The 26,757-nt window shown below is 48.3% G+C and overlaps 1 protein-coding gene across 1 annotated transcript in view; it reads left to right on the forward strand.

Moving 5' to 3' along the window:
• LOC134927087 (alanine aminotransferase 2-like) overlaps positions 1–26,757 on the forward strand; it is a 259,669-nt gene that overhangs the window by 35,726 nt on the left and 197,186 nt on the right. The window contains exons 3-4 of the mRNA XM_063921093.1: positions 14,174–14,282; positions 20,976–21,112. Of these exons, the coding sequence (XP_063777163.1) occupies positions 14,174–14,282; positions 20,976–21,112 (246 nt within the window). The remainder of the gene's footprint in view (positions 1–14,173; positions 14,283–20,975; positions 21,113–26,757) is intronic.

Here is a 26,757-nt window from a genome sequence, read left to right on the forward strand (position 1 = left end):
CGGGAGAAGAAACTGCAAGGATGTAGATGTCCATCTTTGGCCCTCTGGGATAACACTACTCCTACTCCAACGGAGGAGGCATCTACCTCTAAGATAAAAGGAGAGTCGGTGTCAGGCTGTTTCAGAACTGGTGCAGAGATGAACCGTTGCTTCAGAAGGTGAAAGGCCTGTGTAGCTTCCTCGGACCACTTGGACGGATTAGCACCTTTCTTGGTTAATGCAGTGATAGGCGCCACAATGGTGGAAAAGTCTCGTATAAATTTTCTATAATAATTGGCGAACCCTAAGAACCTCTGGACCCCTTTGAGGCTTAAGGGTATAGGCCAATTCTGGATTGCTTGGAGTTTCTCAGGATCCATCTCTAGTCCGGAACCGGACACAATGTAACCTAGAAACGGAATGGTTTTAACTTCAAACACACACTTCTCCAATTTACAATAGAGGTGATTGACACGGAGACGGGAAAGAACCTCTTTTACCCAGAAACGATGATCTTCGAGATTATTAGCAAAGATGAGGATGTCGTCTAGATAAACCACGACATGGCGGTACAAGATGTCCCTGAAAATCTCATTCACGAAGTGCTGGAAGACTGCTGGAGCGTTGCTCAATCCGAAGGGCATGACGAGGTACTCATAATGTCCGTCACGGGTGTTAAAGGCGGTCTTCCACTCGTCACCCTCACGGATTCGGATGAGATTGTAGGCACCCCTCAAGTCCAGCTTTGTGAAAATAGTTGCACCACTAACTCTATCAAAGAGCTCGGTAATCAGGGGTAAAGGGTATCGGTTCTTGACGGTAATGTCGTTCAGACCTCTGTAGTCGATGCACGGACGCAGACCACCGTCTTTCTTCTTAACGAAGAAGAAGCCTGCGCCGGCTGGAGAAGAAGATGGTCGGATGAAACCCTTCGCCAGGTTCTCTTTGATGTACTCTTCCATGGAGTGTGTCTCAGGCAGAGACAACGGATAAGTTCGGCCTCGCGGTGGAACCTTCCCTGGAATGAGGTCGATTGGGCAGTCCCATTCTCTATGAGGAGGAAGGATATCAGCAGAGGCTTTACTGAACACGTCCGTGAAGTCTTGATATGGAGGAGGCGGAACATCAGATGACCTGGGGAAGGAAGAACAAACAGGAAGAACTTTGGCTAAACAAGTATCAGCACAGGAGGGACCCCATGCCAGTATTTGCGTAGTCGTCCAGTCAATTGATGGGTTGTGGAGACGGAGCCATGGAAGGCCTAAAACCACTGGATGTGTGGCTCTTGGAATCACTAAAAAAGAAATATACTCAGAATGAAGAACTCCCACTCTCAGACGAACTGGAAGAGTCCTTAAGGAAATGACTGCGTCAAAAATCTTGCTGCCATCCACGGCAGTCAAAGAGATGGACGAGGACAGTCTCTCGGTGGGTAGGGACCACCGTTTAACATAAGCTTCGGTTATGAAATTCCCAGCTGCTCCGGAATCAAGGAGGGCAATGACGTTCCTGTAACGTTGAGCAATTTGGAGCGACACTGGGAGGTTACAGTCATGAGGAGATGGAGAGGAGATCATTACTCCTAGCCGGCCCTCTCCTTGGCGAGCTAGGATCTGGAGTTTCCCGGACGTTTGGGACAGGCATTGATAGTGTGCGACGGAGCTGCACAGTAGAGACAGAGAGACGTCTTCGGCGCTCAGCGGGAGATAGACGGGAACGACTAATTTGCATAGGCTCATCCTTGGATGGAGATGGTTGACGAGGAGGAGGAGCAGAAGATTTAGGAGTAGATGATCTTCCTCGCTCGGTTGCTCTCTCTCTGAAACGTAGATCAACCTTCGTGCAAAGAGAAATTAGCTCATCCAACTTAGAGGGCAAGTCTCTGGTAGCTAACTCATCCTTGATGCGTTCTGATAAGCCATGCCAGAATGCAGCATACAGGGCCTCGTCGTTCCATGCCAGTTCGGATGCCAGGATTTTAAACTGTATAAGATACTGTCCCACAGTACGTGTTCCCTGGCGTAAACGGAGAATCTCAGATGAAGCAGATGTTATCCGGCCTGGCTCGTCGAAGATGCGCCTGAATGTAGCTACAAAGTCAGTATAGGAGGATAGCAGGGGATCAGACTTCTCCCATAAAGGTGATGCCCAGTCAAGGGCTGAGCCACTGAGAAGGGAGATGATATAGGTAATTTTGGTACGGTCACTGAAGAAATTGCCAGGTAGAAGCTCAAAGTGGATTTCACATTGATTGAGAAATCCCCTGCAGAACCTTGGAGATCCATCAAATTTTGCTGGCGTTGGAAGATGAAGATGTGGACTGGAAATGGGTAAGGTGGGTGGGGTTACAGCTGGTGTCACTGTAGTGGACGCACCGGACGTGCCAGGTCCACGGAGGGTCGTTTGAATCCCATCCAGCCGTGTAGAGAGATCCTGGAGACAGCGGATGATGTGGCCCTGTGAAGCCTCCTGATGTTCAAGTCGGGCTGCCAGTTCTTGCATCGGCCTGGCCGCTTGATCCTGGTCTCCGGCTGGATTCATTAGGTCAGTGCTTACTGTCACAACTGAGGGCCTGAGCTGACGGGAGGCAGCCTCAGTTGTAGGGGCTGAGATGTAACGGAACCTGGGAGGTTGTATCAGACCCCTAGACATGTAAGTAACATGTAGAATAACTGCCCGAAGGCGTGACCACGACAACCAGGATAAAAGTCAATGATGTTTATTATGACAAACTCCGTAACACAGCAGCAGTAAAGGAAACATAAAAGTCAACAGAGGATAAATACAATTCCTGGGTACTACAGGGTGGCAAGGGCCACAGGCACTGGTAGTGTGAGACAGTTCTTATAATCTTCTAGTTGGAAAGTCCTTACCAGGCCTGACTGTAGCAATGGAGAGAACCCAGGATCGTACCAGCTGGTGTTCCAGGAAAGGCTGGGCTGCTGAAGATAAAACGGCTGCTGTGGATACTGGCTGGAACCAGACTGTTGTTGGTACGGAGTGGATACTGGCTGGAACCAGTTAAATAATAAACGAACTTGAGAGCGATGAAATAATAATGAAGTTTGGAGTTTGAGAGCGGTGAAATAATAATACCGGTGGAGAGTGGTAAACTGCAGAAAGGACACCGGCCCTTTAAGAGAAGCTGTACACTGCTGGAAGCTGGGCTGGAAGCAGGTGATTGATAATGAAGTTTGGAGTTTGAGAGTGGTGAAATAATAATACCGGTGGAGAGTGGTAAACTGCAGAAAGGACACCGGCCCTTTAAGAGAAGCTGTACACTGCTGGAAGCTGGGCTGGAAGCAGGTGATTGTTGTAACTGGAAACAGGTGAGTCCAGAATGGATCGGAGAGTCAGGCTACACCGCAGATGGAATGCTGGTGCGGGTCTCTATAGCAGAAGTCTGGAGACAGGAGCTGGAACCTGGAAGACAACCACAGGAGAGAGACAAACTGGAACTAGGTTAGACAACCAAAGCACTGACGCCTTCCTTGCTCAGGCACAGCTTACTTATACCTGCAGCAAGGAAGGGGTTGGCTAGGCAATTATGCAAATCAACAATACAGACAGCAGATTGGTGGAAATGATCAGATGACAAAATCCAAGATGGCTGCGCCCATGCAGACACTTGGAGGGAAGTTTGGTTTGTAATCCATGTGAGAATTGAAGCAGCAATGGCGGCGCCGGCCACAGGAGACAGGAGACGCCAGACTGATGAATGCACATCCAAACCACGCGGGCACAGCGGAGGCCGCGGCTGACGTAATCGCCACTCTGACACTTTGCATGCAGAAACTCAGGGACGGCGGCGGAGGCCGCGGGAGACGCCATGCCAGATGTAATATGGCGTTTACTGTGACCGCGTCTCAGAGAGACAGGAGAGGATGCAGGAATGTAAACATCAGGATAACAGATGGGATCCGGTCCTGGAGCGCTGAGCCAGCCTTAGGAGGCATCTGAAGGGTAAGTAATGGCGTCCAGATACCCGGATCGTGACACCGTGTGTAATGTGACATGTGTATTGTAACTTGTGTAATGTGGCGTGTGTAATGTGATGTGTGTACTGTACCGTGTGTAATGTGACGTGTGTACTGTACCGTGTGTAATGTGGCATGTGTATTGTACCGTGTGTAATGTGGCAGGTGTGATGTGACGTGTGTAATGTGGCAGGTGTGATGTGACGTGTGTAATGTGGTGGGTGTGATGTGACGTGTGTAATGTGTACTGTACCATGTGTAATGTGACACGTGTAGTGTACCGTGTGTAATGTGACATGTGTATTGTAACTTGTGTAATGTGGCGTGTGTAATGTGACGTGTGTAATGTGATGTGTGTACTGTACCGTGTGTACTGTACCGTGTGTAATGTGGCATGTGTACTGTACCGTGTGTAATGTGGCAGGTGTGATGTGACGTGTGTAATGTGACATGTGTACTGTACCGTGTGTAATGTGGCGGGTGTGATGTGACGTGTGTAATGTGACATGTGTACTGTACCGTGTGTAATGTGGCGTGTGTAATGTGACATGTGTAATGTGATGTGTGTTCTGTACCGTGTGTTATGTGACGTGTGTACTGTACCATGTGTCATGTGATGTGTGTAATGTGATGTGTGTACTGTACTGTGTGTGCTGTACCGTGTGTCATGTGACGTGTGTAATGTGATGTGTGTAGTGTGCCGTGTGTAATGTGACGTGTGTACTGTACCCTGTGTAATGTGACATGTATAGTGTACCGTGTGTAATGTGACATGTGTACAGTACCATGTGTAATGTGACATGTGTAGTGTACCGTGTGTAATGTGACATGTGTACTGTACCGTGTGTAATGTGACGTGTGTGATGTGACGTGTGTAATGTGGCGGGTGTGCTGTACCGTGTGTTATGTGGCGGGTGTGATGTGACGTGTGTTCTGTACCATGTGTAATGCGCTGTGTGTACTGTACCGTGTGTAATGTGACGTGTGTACTGTACCGTGTGTAATGTGGCGTGTGTAATGTGACGTGTGTACTGTACTGTGTGTAATGTGGCGTGTGTAATGTGATGGGTGTAATATGACGTGTGTACTGTACCGTGTGTATTGTGACGTGTGTAGTGTGACGTGTGTAATGTGACATGTGTAATGTGATGTGTGTACTGTACTATGTGTACTGTACCGTGTGTAATGTGATGTGTGTAATGTGATGTGTGTAATGTGACGTGTGTATTGTGACGTGTGTATTGTACCATGTGTAATGTGACGTGTATACTGTACCGTGTGTAATGTGGCGTGTGTACTGCACCGTGTGTGTTGTGACATGTGTACTGTACCGTGTGTAATGTGGCAGGAGTGATGTGACGTGTGTAATGTGACATGTGTTCTGTACAGTGTGTCATGTGACGTGTGTAATGTGATGTGTGTACTGTGCCGTGTGTAATGTGACGTGTGTACTGTACCCTGTGTAATGTGACATGTGTAGTGTACCGTGTGTAATGTGACATGTGTACTGTACCATGTGTAATGTGACATGTGTAGTGTACCGTGTGTAATGTGACATGTGTATTGTAACTTGTGTAATGTGGCGTGTGTAATGTGACGTGTGTAATGTGATGTGTGTACTGTACCGTGTGTAATGTGACGTGTGTACTGTACAGTGTGTAATGTGACGTGTGTAATGTGATGTGTGTACTGTACCGTGTGTAATGTGACGTGTGTACTGTACAGTGTGTAATGTGACTTGTGTACTGTACCGTGTGTAATGTGGCGGGTGTACTGTACCGTGCGTAATGTGACATGTGTACTGTACCGTGTGTAATGTGGCGGGTGTGTTGTGACGTGTGTAATGTGACATGTGTACTGTACTGTGTGTAATGTGACGTGTGTACTGAACAGTGTGTAATGTGATGTGTGTAATGTGATGTGTGTAATGTGATGTGTGTACTGTACTGTGTGTGCTGTACCTGTGTCATGTGACGTGTGTACTGTACCCTGTGTAATGTGACATGTGTAGTGTACCGTGTGTAATGTGACATGTGTACAGTACCATGTGTAATGTGACATGTGTAGTGTACCGTGTGTAATGTGACATGTGTACTGTACCGTGTGTAATGTGGCGTGTGTAATGTGATGTGTGTACTGTACCGTGTGTAATGTGACGTGTGTTGGTGTGACGTGTGTAATGTGGCGGGTGTACTGTACCGTGTGTTATGTGGCGGGTGTGATGTGACGTGTGTTCTGTACCATGTGTAATGCGCTGTGTGTACTGTACCGTGTGTAATGTGACGTGTGTACTGTACCGTGTGTAATGTGGCGTGTGTAATGTGACGTGTGTACTGTACTGTGTGTAATGTGGCGTGTGTAATGTGATGGGTGTAATATGACGTGTGTACTGTACCGTGTGTATTGTGACGTGTGTACTGTACCGTGTGTAATGTGACGTGTGTAATGTGATGTGTGTACTGTACCGTGTGTAATGTGATGTGTGTAATGTGATGTGTGTAATGTGACGTGTGTATTGTTACAAGTGTATTGTACCATGTGTAATGTGACGTGTATACTGTACCGTGTGTAATGTGGCGTGTGTACTGCACCGTGTGTAATGTGACATGTGTACTGTACCGTGTGTAATGTGGCGGGTGTGATGTGACGTGTGTAATGTGACATGTGTACTGTACCGTGTGTAATGTGGCGGGTGTGATGTGACGTATGTACTGTACCATGTGTAATGCGCTGTGTGTACTGTACCGTGTGTAATGTGACGTGTGTACTGTACCATTTGTAATGTGGCGTGTGTAATGTGCCGTGTGTACTGTACTGTGTGTAATATGGCGTGTGTAATGTGATGGTTGTAATGTGACGTGTGTACTGTACCGTGTGTAATGTGACGTGTGTAATGTGATGTGTGTACTGTACCATGTGTAATGTGACGTGTGTACTGTACCGTGTATAGTGTGACATTTGTAATGTGACGTGTGCAGTGTGCCGTGTGTACTGTCCGTGTGTACTGTAATGTGTGTACTGTACTGTGTGTGCTGTACCGTGTGTCATGTGACGTGTGTAATGTGATGTGTGTACTGTGCCGTGTGTAATGTGACGTGTGTACTGTACCCTGTGTAATGTGACATGTGTAGTGTACTGTGTGTAATGTGACATGTGTACTGTACCATGTGTAATGTGACACGTGTAGTGTACCGTGTGTAATGTGACATGTGTATTGTAACTTGTGTAATGTGGCGTGTGTAATGTGACGTGTGTAATGTGATGTGTGTACTGTACCGTGTGTACTGTACCGTGTGTAATGTGACGTGTGTACTGTACAGTGTGTAATGTGACATGTGTACTGTACCGTGTGTAATGTGGCGGGTGTACTGTACCGTGTGTGATGTGACATGTGTACTGTACCGTGTGTAATGTGGCGGGTGTGTTGTGACGTGTGTAATGTGACATGTGTACTGTACTGTGTGTAATGTGACGTGTGTAATGTGATGTGTGTAATGTGATGTGTGTACTGTACTGTGTGTGCTGTACCGTGTGTCATGTGACGTGTGTAATGTGATGTGTGTACTGTACCGTGTGTAATGTGACGTGTGTACTTTACCCTGTGTAATGTGACATGTGTAGTGTAACGTGTGTAATGTGACATGTGTACAGTACCATGTGTAATGTGACATGTGTACTGTACCGTGTGTAATGTGACATGTGTACTGTACCGTGTGTAATGTGGCGGTGTGATGTGACGTGTGTAATGTGACATGTGTACTGTACCGTGTGTAATGTGGCGGGTATGATGTGACGTGTGTAATGTGACATGTGTACTGTACCGTGTGTAATGTGGCGGGTGTGATGTGACGTGTGTAATGTGAAATGTGTACTGTACCGTGTGTTATGTGGCGGGTGTGATGTGACGTGTGTTCTGTACCATGTGTAATGCGCTGTGTGTACTGTACCATGTGTAATGTGACGTGTGTACTGTACCGTGTGTAATGTGGCGTGTGTAATGTGACGTGTGTACTGTACTGTGTGTAATGTGGTGTGTGTAATGTGATGGGTGTAATGTGACGTGTGTACTGTACCGTGTGTAATGTGACGTGTGTAGTGCGACGTGTGTAATGTGACATGTGTAATGTGATGTGTGTAATGTGACGTGTGTATTGTGACGTGTGTATTGTACCATGTGTAATGTGACGTGTATACTGTACCGTGTGTAATGTGGCGTGTGTACTGCACCGTGTGTAATGTGACATGTGTACTGTACCGTGTGTAATGTGGCGGGTGTGATGTGACGTGTGTAATGTGACATGTGTACTGTACCGTGTGTAATGTGGCGGGTGTGATGTGACGTGTGTAATGTGAAATGTGTACTGTACCGTGTGTTATGTGGCGGGTGTGATGTGACGTATGTACTGTACCATGTGTAATGCGCTGTGTGTACTGTACCGTGTGTAATGTGACGTGTGTACTGTACCATGTGTAATGTGGCGTGTGTAATGTGACGTGTGTACTGTACTGTACTGTGTGTAATATGGCGTGTGTAATGTGACGTGTGTAATGTGATGTGTGTACTGTACCATGTGTAATGTGACGTGTGTACTGTACCGTGTATAGTGTGACATTTGTAATGTGACGTGTGCAGTGTGCCGTGTGTACTGTAATGTGTGTACTGTACTGTGTGTGCTGTACCGTGTGACGTGTGTAATGTGATGTGTGTAATGTGACGTGTGTACTGTACCCTGTGTAATGTGACATGTGTAGTGTACTGTGTGTAATGTGACATGTGTATTGTAACTTGTGTAATGTGGCGTGTGTAATGTGACGTGTGTAATGTGATGTGTGTACTGTACCGTGTGTACTGTACCGTGTGTACTGTACAGTGTGTAATGTGGCGGGTGTACTGTACCGTGTGTAATGTGACATGTGTACTGTACCGTGTGTAATGTGGCGGGTGTGTTGTGACGTGTGTAATGTGACATGTGTACTGTACTGTGTGTAATGTGACGTGTGTACTGAACCGTGTGTAATGTGATGTGTGTAATGTGATGTGTGTAATGTGATGTGTGTACTGTACTGTGTGTGCTGTACCGTGTGTCATGTGACGTGTGTAATGTGATGTGTGTACTGTACCGTGTGTAATGTGACGTGTGTACTGTACCCTGTGTAATGTGACATGTGTAGTGTAACGTGTGTAATGTGACATGTGTACAGTACCATGTGTAATGTGACATGTGTAGTGTACCGTGTGTAATGTGACATGTGTACTGTACCGTGTGTAATGTGACGTGTGTACTGTACCGTGTGTAATGTGACATGTGTACTGTACCGTGTGTAATGTGGCGGGTATGATGTGACGTGTGTAATGTGACATGTGTACTGTACCGTGTGTAATGTGGCGGGTGTGATGTGACGTGTGTAATGTGAAATGTGTACTGTACCGTGTGTTATGTGGCGGGTGTGATGTGACGTGTGTTCTGTACCATGTGTAATGCGCTGTGTGTACTGTACCATGTGTAATGTGACGTGTGTACTGCACCGTGTGTAATGTGGCGTGTGTAATGTGACGTATGTACTGTACTGTGTGTAATGTGGCGTGTGTAATGTGATGGGTGTAATGTGACGTGTGTACTGTACCGTGTGTAATGTGATGTGTGTAGTGCGACGTGTGTAATGTGACATGTGTAATGTGATGTGTGTACTGTACTGTGTGTACTGTACCGTGTGTCATGTGACGTGTGTAATGTGATGTGTGTACTGTACCGTGTGTAATGTGACGTGTGTACTGTACCCTGTGTAATGTGACATGTGTAGTGTAACGCGTGTAATGTGACATGTGTACAGTACCATGTGTAATGTGACATGTGTAGTGTACCGTGTGTAATGTGACATGTGTAATGTGATGTGTGTACTGTACTGTGTGTACTGTACCGTGTGTAATGTGATGTATGTAATGTGATGTGTGTAATGTGACGTGTGTATTGTGACGTGTGTATTGTAACATGTGTACTGTGACGTGTATACTGTACCGTGTGTAATGTGGCGTGTGTACTGCACCGTGTGTAATGTGACATGTGTACTGTACCGTGTGTAATGTGGCGGGTGTGATGTGACATATGTACTGTACCATGTGTAATGCGCTGTGTGTACTGTACCGTGTGTAATGTGACGTGTGTACTGTACCGTGTGTAATGTGGCGTGTGTAATGTGATGTGTGTAATGTGGCGTGTGTAATGTGATGGGTGTAATGTGGCGTGTGTAATGTGATGGGTGTAATGTGACGTGTGTACTGTACCGTGTGTAATGTGACGTGTGTAGTGTAACGTGTGTAATATGACGTGTGTAATGTGATGTGTGTGCTGTACCATGTGTAATGTGACGTGTGTACTGTACCGTGGCCCTCATTCCGAGTTGATCGGTCGCAAGGCGAATTTAGCAGAGTTACACACGCTAAGCCGCCGCCTACTGGGAGTGAATCTTAGCTTCTTAAAATTGCGACCGATGTATTCGCAATATTGCGATTACTAACTACTTAGCAGTTTCAGAGTAGCTCCAGACTTACTCTGCCTGTGCGATCAGTTCAGTGCTTGTCGTTCCTGGTTGACGTCACAAACACACCCAGCGTTCGCCCAGGCACTCCCACCGTTTCCCCGGCCACTCCTGCGTTTTTTCCGGAAACGGTAGCGTTTTCAGCCACACGCCCCTGAAACGCCGTGTTTCCGCCCAGTAACACCCATTTCCTGTCAATCACATTACGATCGCCGGAGCGAAGAAAAAGCCGTGAGTAAAAATACTTTCTTCATAGTAAAGTTACTTGGCGCAGTCGCAGTGCGAACTTTGCGCATGCGTACTAAGCGGATTTTCACTGCGATGCGATGAAAAAGAACGAGCGAACAACTCGGAATGAGGGCCCGTGTGTAGTGTGACGTGTGTAATGTGACGTGTGTAGTGTGCCGTGTGTACTGTCCGTGTGTACTGTACCGTGTGTAATGTGATGTGTGTAATGTGACGTGTGTGCTGTACAGTGTGTAATGTGCCGTGTGTACTGTGACACGTGCAATGTGCCGTGTGTAGTGTGCTGTGTGTAATGTGATGTGTGTAATCTGACGTGTGTACTGTACAGTGTGTAATGTTCCATGTGTACTGTACCGTGTGTAATGTGCCATGTGTAGTGTGCCGTGTGTACTGTACCGTGTGTAATGTGACGTGTGTAATGTGATGTGTGTACTGTGTGTAATGTGACGTGTGTACTGTACCGTGTGTAATGTGATGTGTGTACTGTACTGTGTGTGCTGTACCGTGTGTCATGTGACGTGTGTAATGTGATGTGTGTCATGTGATGTGTGTGCTGTACCGTGTGTCATGTGACGTGTGTAATGTGATGTGTGTAGTGTACCGTGTGTAATGTGACATGTGTACTGTACCGTGTGTAATGTGGCATGTGTAATGTGACGTGTGTAATGTGATGTGTGTACTGTACCGTGTGTAATGTGACGTGTGTACTGTACCGTGTGTAATGTGACGTGTGTAATGTGATGTGTGTACTGTACCGTGTGTAATGTGACGTGTGTACTGTACCGTGTGTAATGTGACGTGTGTAATGTGATGTGTGTACTGTACCGTGTGTAATGTGGCGTGTGTAATGTGACGTGTGTAATGTGACGTGTGTAATGTGACGTGTGTTATGTGATGCCCTTTTTACACATAACGGCAGACAGCGTGCCCTTGTTACACATTACGGCAGACAGCGTGCCCTTGTTACACATAACGGCAGACAGCGTCCCCTTGTTAAACATAGCGGCAGACAGCGTACACTTTTTACACATTACAGCAGACAGCGTGCCCTTGTTACACATTACGGCAGACAGCGTGCCCTTGTTACACATTACGGCAGACAGATTCCCCCTTTTTACACATTGCGGCAAGCAGATTCCCCATTTTTACACATTGCGGCAGGCAGATTCCCCGTTTTTACACATAGCGGCAGGCAGATTCCTCATTTTTACACATTGCGGCAGGCAGATTCCCCATTTTTACACATTGCGGCAGGCAGATTCCCCGTTTTTACACATAGCGGCAGGCAGATTCCTCATTTTTACACATTGCGGCAGGCAGATTCCCCATTTTTACACATAGCGGCAGGCAGATTCCCCATTTTTACACATTGCGGCAGGCAGATTCCTCATTTTTACACATTGCGGCAGGCAGATTCCCCATTTTTACACATAGCGGCAGGCAGATTCCCCATTTTTACACATTGCGGCACACAGTCCCCCTTTTTTGTAGGAAAGAAAGAAAGAAAGAAAGAAAGAAAGAAAGAAAGAAGAATTATACTTACCCTCTCCGCTGGCTCAGGCTCCTCGGTGCAGCGTCAGATGATTGCCGGGCAGTAGAGGAGGTGGAGGAGGGAGGTGGAGGAGGGAGCCGCAGAAGCGCTGTGTTATTGGTGGAGGCGCTGCTGCTGCTGCCCCTCTGCTTCACTATAGGCTGTTCTCTGAAGACAGCCTATAGTGAAGCAGAGGGACAGCAGCAGCAGCGCCTCCACCAGTAACAAAGCGCTGCTGCGGCTCCCTCCTTCACCTCCCTCCTCCTCCTTCCCCCGTCCGTGCTGCTGCTCCTCTCCTCTGTGGGCGGCTGTACGCTGCGGGCAGCGGTTGCCCGCAGCGCAGATTGAACACACCCCACCCAAATTTAACTCTCTCTGCACATGTTACATCTGCCTCCCCTGCAGTGCACATGGGTGGTCATTCCGAGTTGTTCGCTCGCAAGCTGCTTTTAGCAGCTTTACACACGCTTAGCCGCCGCCTACTGGGAGTGAATGTTAGCATATTAAAATTGCGAACGAAAGATTAGCAGAATTGCGAATAGACACTTCTTAGCAGTTTTTGAGTAGCTCCAGACTTACTCGGCATCTGCGATCAGTTCAGTGCTTGTCGTTCCTGGTTTGACGTCACAAACACTCCCAGCGTTCACCCAGACACTCCTCCGTTTCTCCAGCCACTCCCGCGTTTTTCCCAGAAACGGCAGCGTTTTTTCACACACACCCATAAAACGGCCTGTTTCCGCCCAGTAACACCCATTTCCTGTCAATCACATTACGATCGCCGGAGCGAAGAAAAAGCCGTGAGTAAAAATACTTTCTTCATAGTAAAGTTACTTGGCGCAGTCGCAGTGCGAACTTTGCGCATGCGTACTAAGCGGATTTTCACTGCGATGCGATGAAAAAGAACGAGCGAACAACTCGGAATGAGGGCCCGTGTGTAGTGTGACGTGTGTAATGTGACGTGTGTAGTGTGCCGTGTGTACTGTCCGTGTGTACTGTACCGTGTGTAATGTGATGTGTGTAATGTGACGTGTGTGCTGTACAGTGTGTAATGTGCCGTGTGTACTGTGACACGTGCAATGTGCCGTGTGTAGTGTGCTGTGTGTAATGTGATGTGTGTAATCTGACGTGTGTACTGTACAGTGTGTAATGTTCCATGTGTACTGTACCGTGTGTAATGTGCCATGTGTACTGTACCGTGTGTAATGTGACGTGTGTAATGTGATGTGTGTACTGTGTGTAATGTGACGTGTGTACTGTACCGTGTGTAATGTGATGTGTGTACTGTACTGTGTGTGCTGTACCGTGTGTCATGTGACGTGTGTAATGTGATGTGTGTCATGTGATGTGTGTGCTGTACCGTGTGTCATGTGACGTGTGTAATGTGATGTGTGTAGTGTACCGTGTGTAATGTGACATGTGTACTGTACCATGTGTAATGTGACATGTGTAGTGTACCGTGTGTAATGTGACATGTGTACTGTACCGTGTGTAATGTGGCATGTGTAATGTGACGTGTGTAATGTGATGTGTGTACTGTACCGTGTGTAATGTGACGTGTGTACTGTACCGTGTGTAATGTGACGTGTGTAATGTGATGTGTGTACTGTACCATGTGTAATGTGACGTGTGTAATGTGGCGTGTGTAATGTGACGTGTGTTATGTGATTTGTGTACTGTACCGTGTGTAATGTGACGTGTGTACTGTACCGTGTGTAATGTGACGCGTGTAATGTGACGTGTGTACTGTACCGTGTGTAATGTGACGTATGTAATGTGACGTGTGTACTGTACCATGTGTAATGTGATGTGTGTAATGTGACGTGTGTAATGTGACGTGTGTAATGTGACGTGTGTGGCCAGGGTAATAATCTCATTCCTTATACCCGTCTCTTACCCCTTCCAGGTGGCTGTCCTCTGCACTTACCCCGACCTGCTGGACAGCCCTCACTTCCCGGAGGACGCTAAGCGCAGAGCCCGGGCGCTCATGAAGGAACTGGACGGCGGTTCTGTGGGTTAGTGGGGGCAGCGTTATTCCTTATTACCACAAGCTGTTACTACTATGCAGCAATGTGATAGAGAATGAAACAAATCCCAGCGTTTGTGGCACATAGACACATGGAAGGGTTCGGTATGATATATATATATTTCATTATACCGACATCTGCATCCCATGCAGTGGAATGCCGGCAGGGGGGTGAGCACAACTAAGAGGGACATTTACTAAGCAGTGATAAGAGCGGAGAAGTGAGCCAGTGGAGAAGTGGTCCCATCAACCAATAAGCAGCTCTGTATCATTTTATAGTATGCAAGTTATAGATGTTACTTCAGTACTGATTGGTTGCCATGGGCAACTACTCCACTGGCTCACTTCTCCGCTCTTATCACTGCTTAGTACATGTCCCTCTAAGCCCCTTGCGGGGCTATTCTCCCTTTATGGGTGTCTTGGACACCCATAGAGGGGGGACCACCTACCTCACCCGTATACCGGCGGTGGTATGGTGCCCCCGCCTGGATCCCGGCATCTGTATTGTGACCGCTGGGATCCTGACAATCAGTATGATAACCACATACCCATTAAGGGCTGCACCATGCTGCAATACAAGGGGGGGGGGGGAATACATGGATCTATTCTACATGCAGGGTAATATCTGGCTGCTTCTGCATGTAGCACACCAATCCTTACACTACTATTACGTTTTACATCTACACCTGCCCTTCTAATATCTAACTCTCTCTGCACATGTTACATCTGTCCCCCTGCAGTGCAGCATGGTGTTACCCAGGTGCTCGGTTACTGGCTGCTTCTGCATGTCGCTCATACATGCTGGGCAGCTTTATTCTCACATTGCAATGTAGCTCTGATCTAGGACACGCCCCTCCCACACCTAACTCTCTGCACATGTTACATCTGCCCCCTGCAGCGCAGCATGGTGTTACCCAGGGGCAGGGGCGTATCTACCCATTGGCCAGGATGGCACTCGCCAGGGGCACCAGGCAAGGAGGGGGCGCCGCCTGGCAGTGCCATATACAGCCAGGGGCAGTGGCGGAACTAGCGAGCGGTGGGCCCATGTGCAACAAAATGGCTTGCCCCCCCCCCCATCCCATCCAAGTCCACCCCCTCACCCCTGGAGAGGATCTGGTGAGGGGGACCTGCTCAGGGCCAGAGAAATGGATACCTAGCAACAGTGCCGTAACTAGACATTTTAGCACTGTGTGCAAGAAACGGCATTGGAGCCCCACCCCTGCATGCAAAACAGGGGCAGTGCGCGCCTTAGGCGCGCACAAAAATACATAGTGGCGTGGCTTCGTGGGGAAGGGGTGTGGCCACAAAATAATACCAATTCATAAAACGGTGCACAGTAGTCTCCATTATTCAAATTACGCCGCACAGTAGCACCACTACACCAGGTAGAGCCCCTTTTACACCTTACGGCGGACAGATTCCTCTTTTTACACATTACAGCAGACAGCGTCCCCTTTTTACACATTACGGCAGACAGCGTCCCCCTTTTTTTACACATAACGGCAGACAGCGTCCCCCTTTTTTTACACATAACGGCAGACAGCGTGCCCTTTTTACACATAACGGCAGACAGCGTGCCCTTGTTACACATAGTGGCAGACAGCGTGCCCTTTTTACACATAACGGCAGACAGCGTGCCCTTTTTACACATAGCGGCAGACAGCGTCCCCTTTTTACACATAACGGCAGACAGCGTCCCCTTTTTACACATAACGGCAGACAGCGTCCCCTTTTTACACATAACGGCAGACAGCGTGCCCTTGTTAAACATAGCGGCAGACAGCGTACACTTTTTACATATTACGGCAGACAGCGTGCCCTTGTTACACATTACGGCAGACAGCGTGCCCTTGTTACACATTACGGCAGACAGCGTGCCCTTGTTACACATTACGGCAGACAGCGTGCCCTTGTTACACATTACGGCAGGCAGATTCCCCCTTTTTACACATTGCGGCAGACAGCGTGTCCTTTTTACACATTACGGCAGGCAGATTCCCCCTTTTTACACATTGCGGCAAGCAGATTCCCCATTTTTACACATTGCGGCAGGCAGATTCCCCGTTTTTACACATAGCGGCAGGCAGATTCCCCATTTTTACACATAGCGGCAGGCAGATTCCCCATTTTTACACATTGCGGCAGGCAGATTCCTCATTTTTACACATTGCGGCAGGCAGATTCCCCATTTTTACACATAGCGGCAGGCAGATTCCCCATTTTTACACATAGCGGCAGGCAGATTCCCCATTTTTACACATTGCGGCAGCCAGATTCCCCATTTTTACACATTGCGGCAGGCAGATTCCCCGTTTTTACACATTGCGGCACACAGTCCCCCTTTTTTGTAGGAAAGAAAGAAAAAGAGAAAGAAAGAAAGAAAGAAAGAAAGAAGAATTATACTTACCCTCTCCGCTGGCTCAGGCTCCTCGGTGCAGCGTCAGATGATTGCCGGGCAGTAGAGGAGGTGGAGGAGGGAGGTGGAGGAGGGAGCCGCAGAAGCGCTGTGTTATTGGTGGAGGCGCTGCTGCTGCTGCCCCTCTGCTTCACTATAGGCTGTTCTCTGAAGACAGCCTATAGTGAAGCAGAGGGACAGCAGCAGCAGCGCCTCCACCAGTAACAAAGCGCTGCTGCGGCTCCCTCCTTCACCTCCCTCCTCCTCCTTCCCCCGTCCGTGCTGCTGCTCCTCTCCTCTGTGGGTGGCTGTGCGCTGCGGGCAGCGGTTGCCCACAGCGCAGATTGAACACACCCCACCCAAATTTAACTCTCTCTGCACATGTTACATCTGCCTCCCCTGCAGTGCACATGGGTGGTCATTCCGAGTTGTTCGCTCGCAAGCTGCTTTTAGCAGCTTTACACACGCTTAGCCGCCGCCTACTGGGAGTGAATCTTAGCATATTAAAATTGCGAACGAAAGATTAGCAGAATTGCGAATAGACACTTCTTAGCAGTTTTTGAGTAGCTCCAGACTTACTCGGCATCTGCGATCAGTTCAGTGCTTGTCGTTCCTGGTTTGACGTCACAAACACACCCAGCGTTCGCCCAGACACTCCTCCGTTTCTCCAGCCACTCCCGCGTTTTTCCCAGAAACGGCAGCGTTTTTTCACACACACCCATAAAACGGCCTGTTTCCGCCCAGAAACACCCACTTCCTGTCAATCACATTACGATCACCAGAACGAAGAAAAAACCTCGTAATGCCGTGAGTAAAATACCAAACTGCATAGCAAATTTACTTGGCGCAGTCGCACTAGCGACTAATCGCTCCGTTGCGAGAAAAAAATACAGAGCGAACAACTCGGAATGACCCCCATGGTTTTGCCCAACTGCTAACAGAAAATCCTGCTGCGATCAACTTGGAATTACCCCCATAGTGCATACTTGCCTACTCTCCCGGAAGCTGCGGGAGGCTGCTGTTTTTTGGGGTAGCCCCCCGCGCCCCCGGAAGAGTAGGCAGGTCTCCTGCATCCTGCTTGCACCCTAGTGATGTGAGAAGGATGGAGAGATAATCTCCCATATTCGCGGGTCATGGTGTGGGGAAGGGGTTAAATGACGCAAATTGCGGCGTATTCCGATGTGGGGGCGGGGCTCGATGATGTCACAGCCCTGCCTCGCCCCGCAAAGTCTCCAGCAGCGTCATCTCTCCGTGCTTCTCCCGGAGAGGAGAACTTTAAAGTAGACAAGTATGATTGAGTGTACCCTGTCTGTGAAGTGAGGGGGGGGGGGGGGGGGTAAACACTATATAGTCTGTCTGTATGTGTGTGTTTGTGACTGCATTTATGTATGTGACTACATGTGTATGTATGTTTGCGTGTGTGTATAAGTGTCTGCTGTATTTATTTATTTGTGTATTAGTGTGTGACTATGTATTTATGTGACTATATATGTGTGCGTGTGTGTAACGATTTGTATATACTGCATGTGTGACTGTACTGTATATCATATGTACTGTATGTTGTGTGTGTGACAGTATGTATGTAAGTGTATATGTGTGTGCCTATGGGCAGGATCAGATGTACTAATGGCAGTGGAGGTTATTCGGTAAGGAAAGCAGAATCTGCAATCCTTTCTATTGCATGCTGGGGTATGCTCATCCATCGCAGGGTAAGGCCGTCCAGCATGCTGAATGGCCTGCTCAGCGACTGCGACCGCAATTTAATTATGGTTGCAGCAACTGTGGAAGACGCCCTGCAGCTAGGCTGCGTATGAAGGTGGTCCGCCGCCATTTTTCACATAGGGGTGGCTGCGTGTGATGTCACTCAGCTGGCCCGACCCCACCAGCCCTTACTTTGCCAGGGGCGCTCAGACCCCTAGATACACCCCTGCCCAGGGGCTCAGTTACTGGCTGCTTCTGCATGTAGCCCACACATGCTGGCCAGCTTTATTCTCATACTAGTGTAGATCTGAGATAGGACACGCCCCTCACACACCTAACTCTCTGCACATGTTACATCTGCCCCCTGCAGTGCAGCATGGTGTTACCCAGGTGCTCAGTTACTGGCTGCTTCTGCATGTAGCCCACACATGCTGGCCAGCTTTATTCTCACACTGCAATGTAGCTCTGAGCTACTACACCCCTCCCACACCTAACTCTCTGCACATGTTACTTCTGCCCCCTGCAGTGCAGCATGGTGTTACCCAGGTGCTCAGTTACTGGCTGCTTCTGCATATAGCCAGAGCCGTTTCTAGACATTTTTGGCTTCCAGTGCGTACAGTAAAAAAAAATTGTCATCCCCGGAGGGGACGTGGCCTCGCAAAAGTGGACGTGGCCTCATTAAAATGGGCGTGGTTTTGCAAGAAAAGAAAACATTCCACCATATTATGCCACACACAGTAATGCCCCTTACACCATATTATACATCACACAGTAATGCCCCTGCACCATAATATACTCCACACAATAATGCCCCTGCACCATAATATGCCCCACACAATAATGCCCCTGCACCATAATATACCCCAGACAGTAATACCCCCTGCGCCATAATATGCCCTACATAGTAATGCCCCCTGCACCATAATATGCCCCACACATTAATGCCCCTGCACCACAATATGCCCAGTACAGTAATGCCCCTGCACCATAATATACCCTACACAGTAATACCCCTGCACTATAATAATACGTATACTGTGTGACTGTGGCGCATAAGTTGTCCTGGGCAGTATTGTGTGGGGCATAATAAAGTGTCAGGGGCATTACTGTGTATGATACACAGTGATGCCCCTGACAATTTACTAGGCCCCACACAATACTGCCCAGTATAATTTATTATGCCCAACAGTTATGCCCTGGCCTGCCCAGTATTAGTACATGTATGCTCGTTGTCAGGGGGTTTCACACCATGGGCCACCTCCCGTTTGGCGCCCTCGGTCACTGCAACATTTCCTGGCTGGTCACCGGCGGCTCCTGGCTCTTCCGGGTATCGGCGTCCCTGACAGATGCTAAAGGTCCAGTCTAGCATCTGTCTCCTATATGGTGGTGGCCATTTTGGGTAAGACATTTAAGCAGTATTCTATGCGATCGGCTAGACTGCAAAGAATACTGGTGCAAACAATAGCCGCAGCACCCTGTGCGATTGCACGGCTCACCCAGCCCAAAAAAACGTCCCTGCATATAGCCCATACATGCTGGGCTCCTTTATTCTCACACTGCCCCCAGCTGTGGCATTATGTCCCTGGCTAGTAGAGCACAGTGCTGGTTTCAAAAATATGGGCCACCCCTATGTCTTTTTCCCTGTATTTTGGGAACCAGGACTGGTCCAAGACCCTGGTACTGGTTCTTTAAATACAGGGGGACCTCAGTCATTTTTCCCCTGTATTTTTAGAACCATTTGTATACATTTTAATACAGAAGCTCTGCGGGGATCTCACAGATCTGGACAGGCTTCTCTACACTCCTGAGAGGGACGTCTGTTTGAAAAGTGCTTTTTGATGTGAGTTTGCGCTATCCGTGAGTGTGTTCGCAGTAACGATTCTAAGTAAGTTCCCGTGTTTCAGTGCTGTGTATGGAAAGTACATCTAAGTTTGGTCAGTGGTGGATTTGATGGTATGTCCATATACACCCGTGTTTGGGCTTTAGAGAAATTTCTGAGATTAAAAAAATGCCCACCACTTCTGTGTTTGCCAACTTGGACAGTCACGGAGCTTAGTAAATTTACCTAATAATCTAATTCCTAATTATCTTGTTTAAAGATGCAATATATTTTGTCACCACCAGATGGCGCTTGTATAGGTTTACTTTTCCTTCACAGGTGTTCAAGTTGATGATGTTAGAAAGGAATGTGCCTTATATGGTAATGTTTTAAATCTGAGAATGTGATTGGCTAGACACAAGGATGTAACATGCTTGGTTGCTGGTACCTGGGAGCTAGGGGATACATTCTTTCAAGCATTGTGACCTGGAATAGCCCAGTAGGAACATCATTAATATTATCATGCCATACTGTATATCTTCCTGTCCTCTATCACTTGTACCTATAAGTAACTGACTGCAAACAAAGGGTTCCTTACTTAACAGATACAAATATCTAGATTTAAACATGGGAACTTACAGTGATGAGACAGGATTCTCTATGCTCTAGTTAGAAATCTTGTGCTTTGCAATATCATTACTTAGCCCAGAATGGCTGAAGATCAGGATGAATGGTTTGTTATTCATCTTTCATTTGTTTCTCTACAGGCAGCTATAATCTCTTTATGTACATCGGTAAGACACTGCCCCACAAGATCGCCAACTTCATAAAGAGAAGGGACGGAGGGGTCCCCTGTGACCCCAGAAACATTATTGTATCCAGTGGAGCCTCACAAGCCATTGTGGTAAGTCAGTTACGCCAACCTGGGCTGGTAATCTTCCATCTCTGGCATTTTCCAGAGGAGCTGGTAGGCATAGGGTCATGACCGGCTGCTCAATTCTCCAGATATGCCAATCTGAGAATCGCCACCAGAGACTTATGGTTACCGCAACACGTGTGGTTAATAAAAACCCGGTAACTGCTATTACCAAAAGTTCCTTTAGTGATAACACACTAGGTAAGCTCTTGTTCATAACTTCATACAGAAATATTAATTGCACACTCAGTAATGCTTCGATAGTAGCTTTGGTCTTACAGGTTCATAGATTCACCAAGAGACATGGAGAATACGCTAGAATTAATTATATTTAATTCGAACAAAATAATCCAAGGTATGCTTATAACAAAAAATAGGATTACAAGTATGGACAGACATACAGTACACGAATATCAGAAAACAAAGGAAAATAATATCTCATAAGCCTAACACACAAAGAACTTAGGATTCTTGATGTGGGGGACTTCACACAGGAGCTTCAAGATTCATCTCTCAGCAGACGGCTGAATCCCCAAAAGACAATGAACACTGAGTGACACTGGTACTTATTCTAGCTTCACTCCTCCCTCCCACCTTTTTGCTCTATAACTAGCTTAATGCTGGACACTGGACATGTAAGGCATCATGTCCTCCCAACTCTGTACTCCATAAACGGGGAGTGGGGAGTTAGCCCAGATGGGAAGCAGACATTCCATTCTTAAGAGGTGAAATTCTACTTTATTTATTATTCCTGGCCTAGTGTGACCAGGGCTGGTTGTTTCAGGATAAAGGATGCAGTTTCCCACCCCCAAATATTTATGACTGGTACAAGATAATAGATCGTTATCTGTCCCCTGCACATAAATTTCTCTATCTCGCCTTTCCCTGGATAAAGATAGATCAACTTCATGACACGGCTTAGAAGCCATGTTGTTCCATCTAAATGAAATAAAACCATTCATTCTGCATACTCTTACATAAGATACAATTCTGACACTGCTGAAAGCATGTGAATGTAACATCTCCATCACACATAGGATTACTTATGGGCTTGCATGGCACTGATCCTTGGGCTGCGGAGTGAGTAGCCACCACCTGCTGTTGGGCACTGAGCTCCTATTACTGCGCTGGTGTGCTGCCATGGGCATGGTGAGATTACACAGGAACCATCCTCAGCCTCCACCTTATTGCACTCCAGCCAGTGACCCTGACCTCAGATTGGTTTGACCACTCCCATGCCTGCTGATTACATACTACACCTAATCTCTATTACTCCCACTTTGTCAGTAACAGAGGGCTGAAAACTGCAGGATTGGTGAAGGCCAGGGGTCCATTAGATTCTGCGTTTTGCCTGTGCCAGCTTAAATCCTAGTGTGTCTGCTTCAAAATAGCATGGAGAGCATAATGTCATAGCAGGATAGAAGTTCTGTCATAGAAGGATGGGAATACTATGGTAGTGAGATGGGAATATAGGCATCGCAGATAGGATACAGTCATAGCATATGGGAGCATATTTATAGTAGAATGGGAATAACTTCATGTGTCCATCATCCACACACACTGAGCCAGTTCTGAGAGAGGATGGGCATGGCAGAAGATAAATGGCAATGGTGGCTTATTGAACAGAATGTGTGATAAACAGCACAGCACGCTTCAGTAGTACAATCCAATACAACAGTCCCCACACTAAATCTCTGGCAGAGGGTTACCTCTAAGCCTAGGGTCAGTGACTCATCTCTCCAGCCCTCACATTGGCCTACCTTTATTGCTCTCCCCCCCATGGGAATGACCTGCTCAGGGGAGTTACAAATGGTTCAGATTGGTGGGGACTTTGCAATATCCAGCCTCCACTATCTCCCACAAGTGTTACCTCTCAGGTGACCCTCTTCTGGGGGCGACTCCTGGCTGTCTGTATAGCTCACTCTTGTACAATAGTCTGGTATACCTGACCTGAAAATCAAATTATCTATGTATGGCTTCCACAGATCTAGAATGCACAAAATCTTATCCGTTGGCATAAGTAACCAATAGGAAGCTCTAATGGTGACAGGAATACCCCACATACGTGTAACGGTCTTACATATAACTAATAAAGGCTGTTTTAAACACAGTATGGGGGAGCAGGGACATGCTACAGGTAATGGATGAACACATACTGAATGTAGATAGTTATATAGGGGGCAAGGGATAAAAAGAACAAATTTAACTAGGGTTTGTTTTGACATGTACAATGAGGCACCGCTATATCAGTTCTCTGCAGGGTCCCAAGTTTGTGGGATACACATATCAATGGTGGTTATACTCATGGCACCCAGATTCGGCGAAGGACCCATAGGGCAGTCCCTTACACCACATCTCCAAGTTGGTGCTTCACTTGCTGAGCACTCACCACAATTTCCAGTGTACTCCTGTGTTACTCTCAGCACCAGTCACCATTGCTGGGTACTCTCCACAGTCTCCAATGTGCTCCTGTGTTACTCTCAGAACCAGTCACCATTGCTGGGTGCTCTCCACAGTCTCCAGTGTGCTCCTATGTTACTCTCAGCACCAGTCACCATTGCTGGGAGCTCTCCACAGTCTCCAGTGTGCTCCTGTGTTACTCTCAGCGCCAGTCACCATTGCTGGGCGCTCTCCACAGTCTCCAGTGTGTTCCTGTGTTACTCTCAGTACCAGTCACCATTGCTGGGTGCTCTCCACAGTCTCCAGTGTGCTCCTGTGTTACTCTCAGCACCAGTCACCATTGCTGGGTGCTCTCCACAGTCTCCAGTGTGCTCCTGTGTTACTCTCAGCACCAGTCACCATTGCTGGGTGCTCTGCACAGTCTCCAGTGTGCTCCTGTGTTACTCTCAGCACCAGTCACCATTGCTGGGTGCTCTCCACAGTCTCCAGTGTGTTCCTGTGTTACTCTCAGCACCAGTCCCCATTGCTGGGTGCTCTCCACAGTCTCCAGTGTGTTCCTGTGTTACTCTCAGCACCAGTCCCCATTGCTGGGTGCTCTCCACAGTCTCCAGTGTGTTCCTGTGTTACTCTCAGCACCAGTCACCATTGCTGGGTGCTCTCCACAGTCTCCAGTGTGCTCCTGTGTTACTCTCAGCACCAGTCACCATTGCTGGGTGTTCTCCACAGTCTCCAGTGTACTCCTGTGTTACTCTCAGCACCAGTCACCATTGCTGGGTACTCTCCACAGTCTCCAATGTGCTCCTGTGTTACTCTCAGAACCAGTCACCATTACTGGGCGCTATCCACAGTCTCCAGTGTACTCCTGTGTTACTCTCAGCACCAGTCACCATTGCTGGGAGCTCTCCACAGTCTCCAGTGTGCTTCTGTGTTACTCTCAGCGCCAGTCACCATTGCTGGGCGCTCTCCACAGTCTCCAGTGTGTTCCTGTGTTACTCTCAGTACCAGTCACCATTGCTGGGTGCTCTCCTCAGTCTCCAGTGTGTTTCTGTGTTACTCTCAGCACCAGTCACCATTGCTGGACGCTCTCCACAGTCTCCAGTGTGTTCCTGTGTTACTCTCAGTACCAGTCACCATTGCTGGGCGCTCTCCCCAGTCTCCAGTGTGTTCCTGTGTTACTCTCAGCGCCAGTCACCATTGCTGGGTGCTCTCCACAGTCTCCAGTGTGTTCCTGTGTTACTCTCAGTACCAGTCACCATTGCTGGGCGCTCTCCACAGTCTCCAGTGTGTTCCTGTGTTACTCTCAGTACCAGTCACCATTGCTGGGCGCTCTCCACAGTCTCCAGTGTGTTCCTGTGTTACTCTCAGTACCAGTCACCATTGCTGGGTGCTCTCCTCAGTCTCCAGTGTGTTTCTGTGTTACTCTCAGCACCAGTCACCATTGCTGGACGCTCTCCACAGTCTCCAGTGTGTTCCTGTGTTACTCTCAGTACCAGTCACCATTGCTGGGCGCTCTCCCCAGTCTCCAGTGTGTTCCTGTGTTACTCTCAGCGCCAGTCACCATTGCTGGGTGCTCTCCTCAGTCTCCAGTGTGTTCCTGTGTTACTCTCAGCACCAGTCACCATTGCTGGGCGCTCTCCACAGTCTCCAGTGTTCTCCTGTGTTACTCTCAGTACCAGTCACCATTGCTGGGTCTTCTCCACAGTCTCCAGTGTGTTCCTGTGTTACTCTCAGCACCAGTCACCATTGCTGGGCGCTCTCCACAGTCTCCAGTGTGTTCCTGTGTTACTCTCAGCACCAGTCACCATTGCTGGGTGATCTCCACAGTCTCCAATGTGCTCCTGTGTTACTCTCAGCACCAGTCACCATTGCTGGGTGCTCTCCACAGTCTCCAGTGTGCTCCTGTGTTACTCTCAGCACCAGTCACCATTGCTGGGTGCTCTCCACAGTCTCCAGTGTGCTCCTGTGTTACTCTCAGCACCAGTCACCATTGCTGGGTGCTCTTCACAGTCTCCAGTGTGCTCCTGTGTTACTCTCAGCACCAGTCACCATTGCTGGGTGCTCTCCACAGTCTCCAGTGTGTTCCTGTGTTACTCTCAGCACCAGTCACCATTGCTGGGCGCTCTCCACAGTCTCCAGTGTGCTCTTGTGTTACTCTCAGCACCAGTCACCATTGCTGGACGCTCTCCACAGTCTCCAGTGTGCTCCTGTGTTACTCTCAGCACCAGTCACCATTGCTGGGTGCTCTCCATAGTCTCCAGTGTGCTCCTGTGTTACTCTCAGCACCAGTCACCATTGCTGGGCGCTCTCCACAGTCTCCAGTGTGCTCCTATGTTACTCTCAGTACCAGTCACCATTGCTGGGTGCTCTCCTCAGTCTCCAGTGTGCTCCTGTGTTACTCTCAGCACCAGTCACCATTGCTGGACGCTCTCCACAGTCTCCAGTGTGTTCCTGTGTTACTCTCAGCACCAGTCACCATTGCTGGGCGCTCTCCACAGTCTCCAGTGTACTCCTGTGTTACTCTCCGTACCAGTCACCATTGCTGGGCGCTCTCCACAGTCTCCAGTGTGCTCCTGTGTTACTCTCAGCACCAGTCACCATTGCTGGGTGCTCTCCACAGTCTCCAGTGTGCTCCTGTGTTACTCTCAGCATAAGTCACCATTGCTGGGCGTTCTCCACAGTCTCCAGTGTGTTCCTGTGTTACTCTCAGCGCCAGTCACCATTGCTGGGCGCTCTCCACAGTCTCCAGTGTACTCCTGTGTTACTCTCAGCACCAGTCACCATTGCTGGGCGCTCTCCACAGTCTCCAGTGTGTTCCTGTGTTACTCTCAGCCCCAGTCACCATTGCTGGGCGCTCTACACAGTCTCCAGTGTGCTCCTGTGTTACTCTCAGTACCAGTCACCATTGCTGGGCGCTCTCCACAGTCTCCAGTGTACTCCTGTGTTACTCTCAGCACCAGTCACCATTGCTGGGCGCTCTCCACAGTCTCCAGTGTGCTCCTGTGTTACTCTCAGCACCAGTCACCATTGCTGGGTGTTCTCCACAGTCTCCAGTGTGCTCCTGTGTTACTCTCAGCACCAGTCACCATTGCTGGGCGCTCTCCACAGTCTCCAGTGTGTTCCTGTGTTACTCTCAGCACCAGTCACCATTGCTGGGCGCTCTCCACAGTCTCCAGTGTGCTCCTGTGTTACTCTCAGTGCCAGTCACCATTGCTGGGTGCTCTCCACAGTCTCCA

The sequence above is a fragment of the Pseudophryne corroboree genome, chromosome 5, assembly GCF_028390025.1.
Source record: "Pseudophryne corroboree isolate aPseCor3 chromosome 5, aPseCor3.hap2, whole genome shotgun sequence".
NCBI lineage: Eukaryota > Metazoa > Chordata > Amphibia > Anura > Myobatrachidae > Pseudophryne > Pseudophryne corroboree.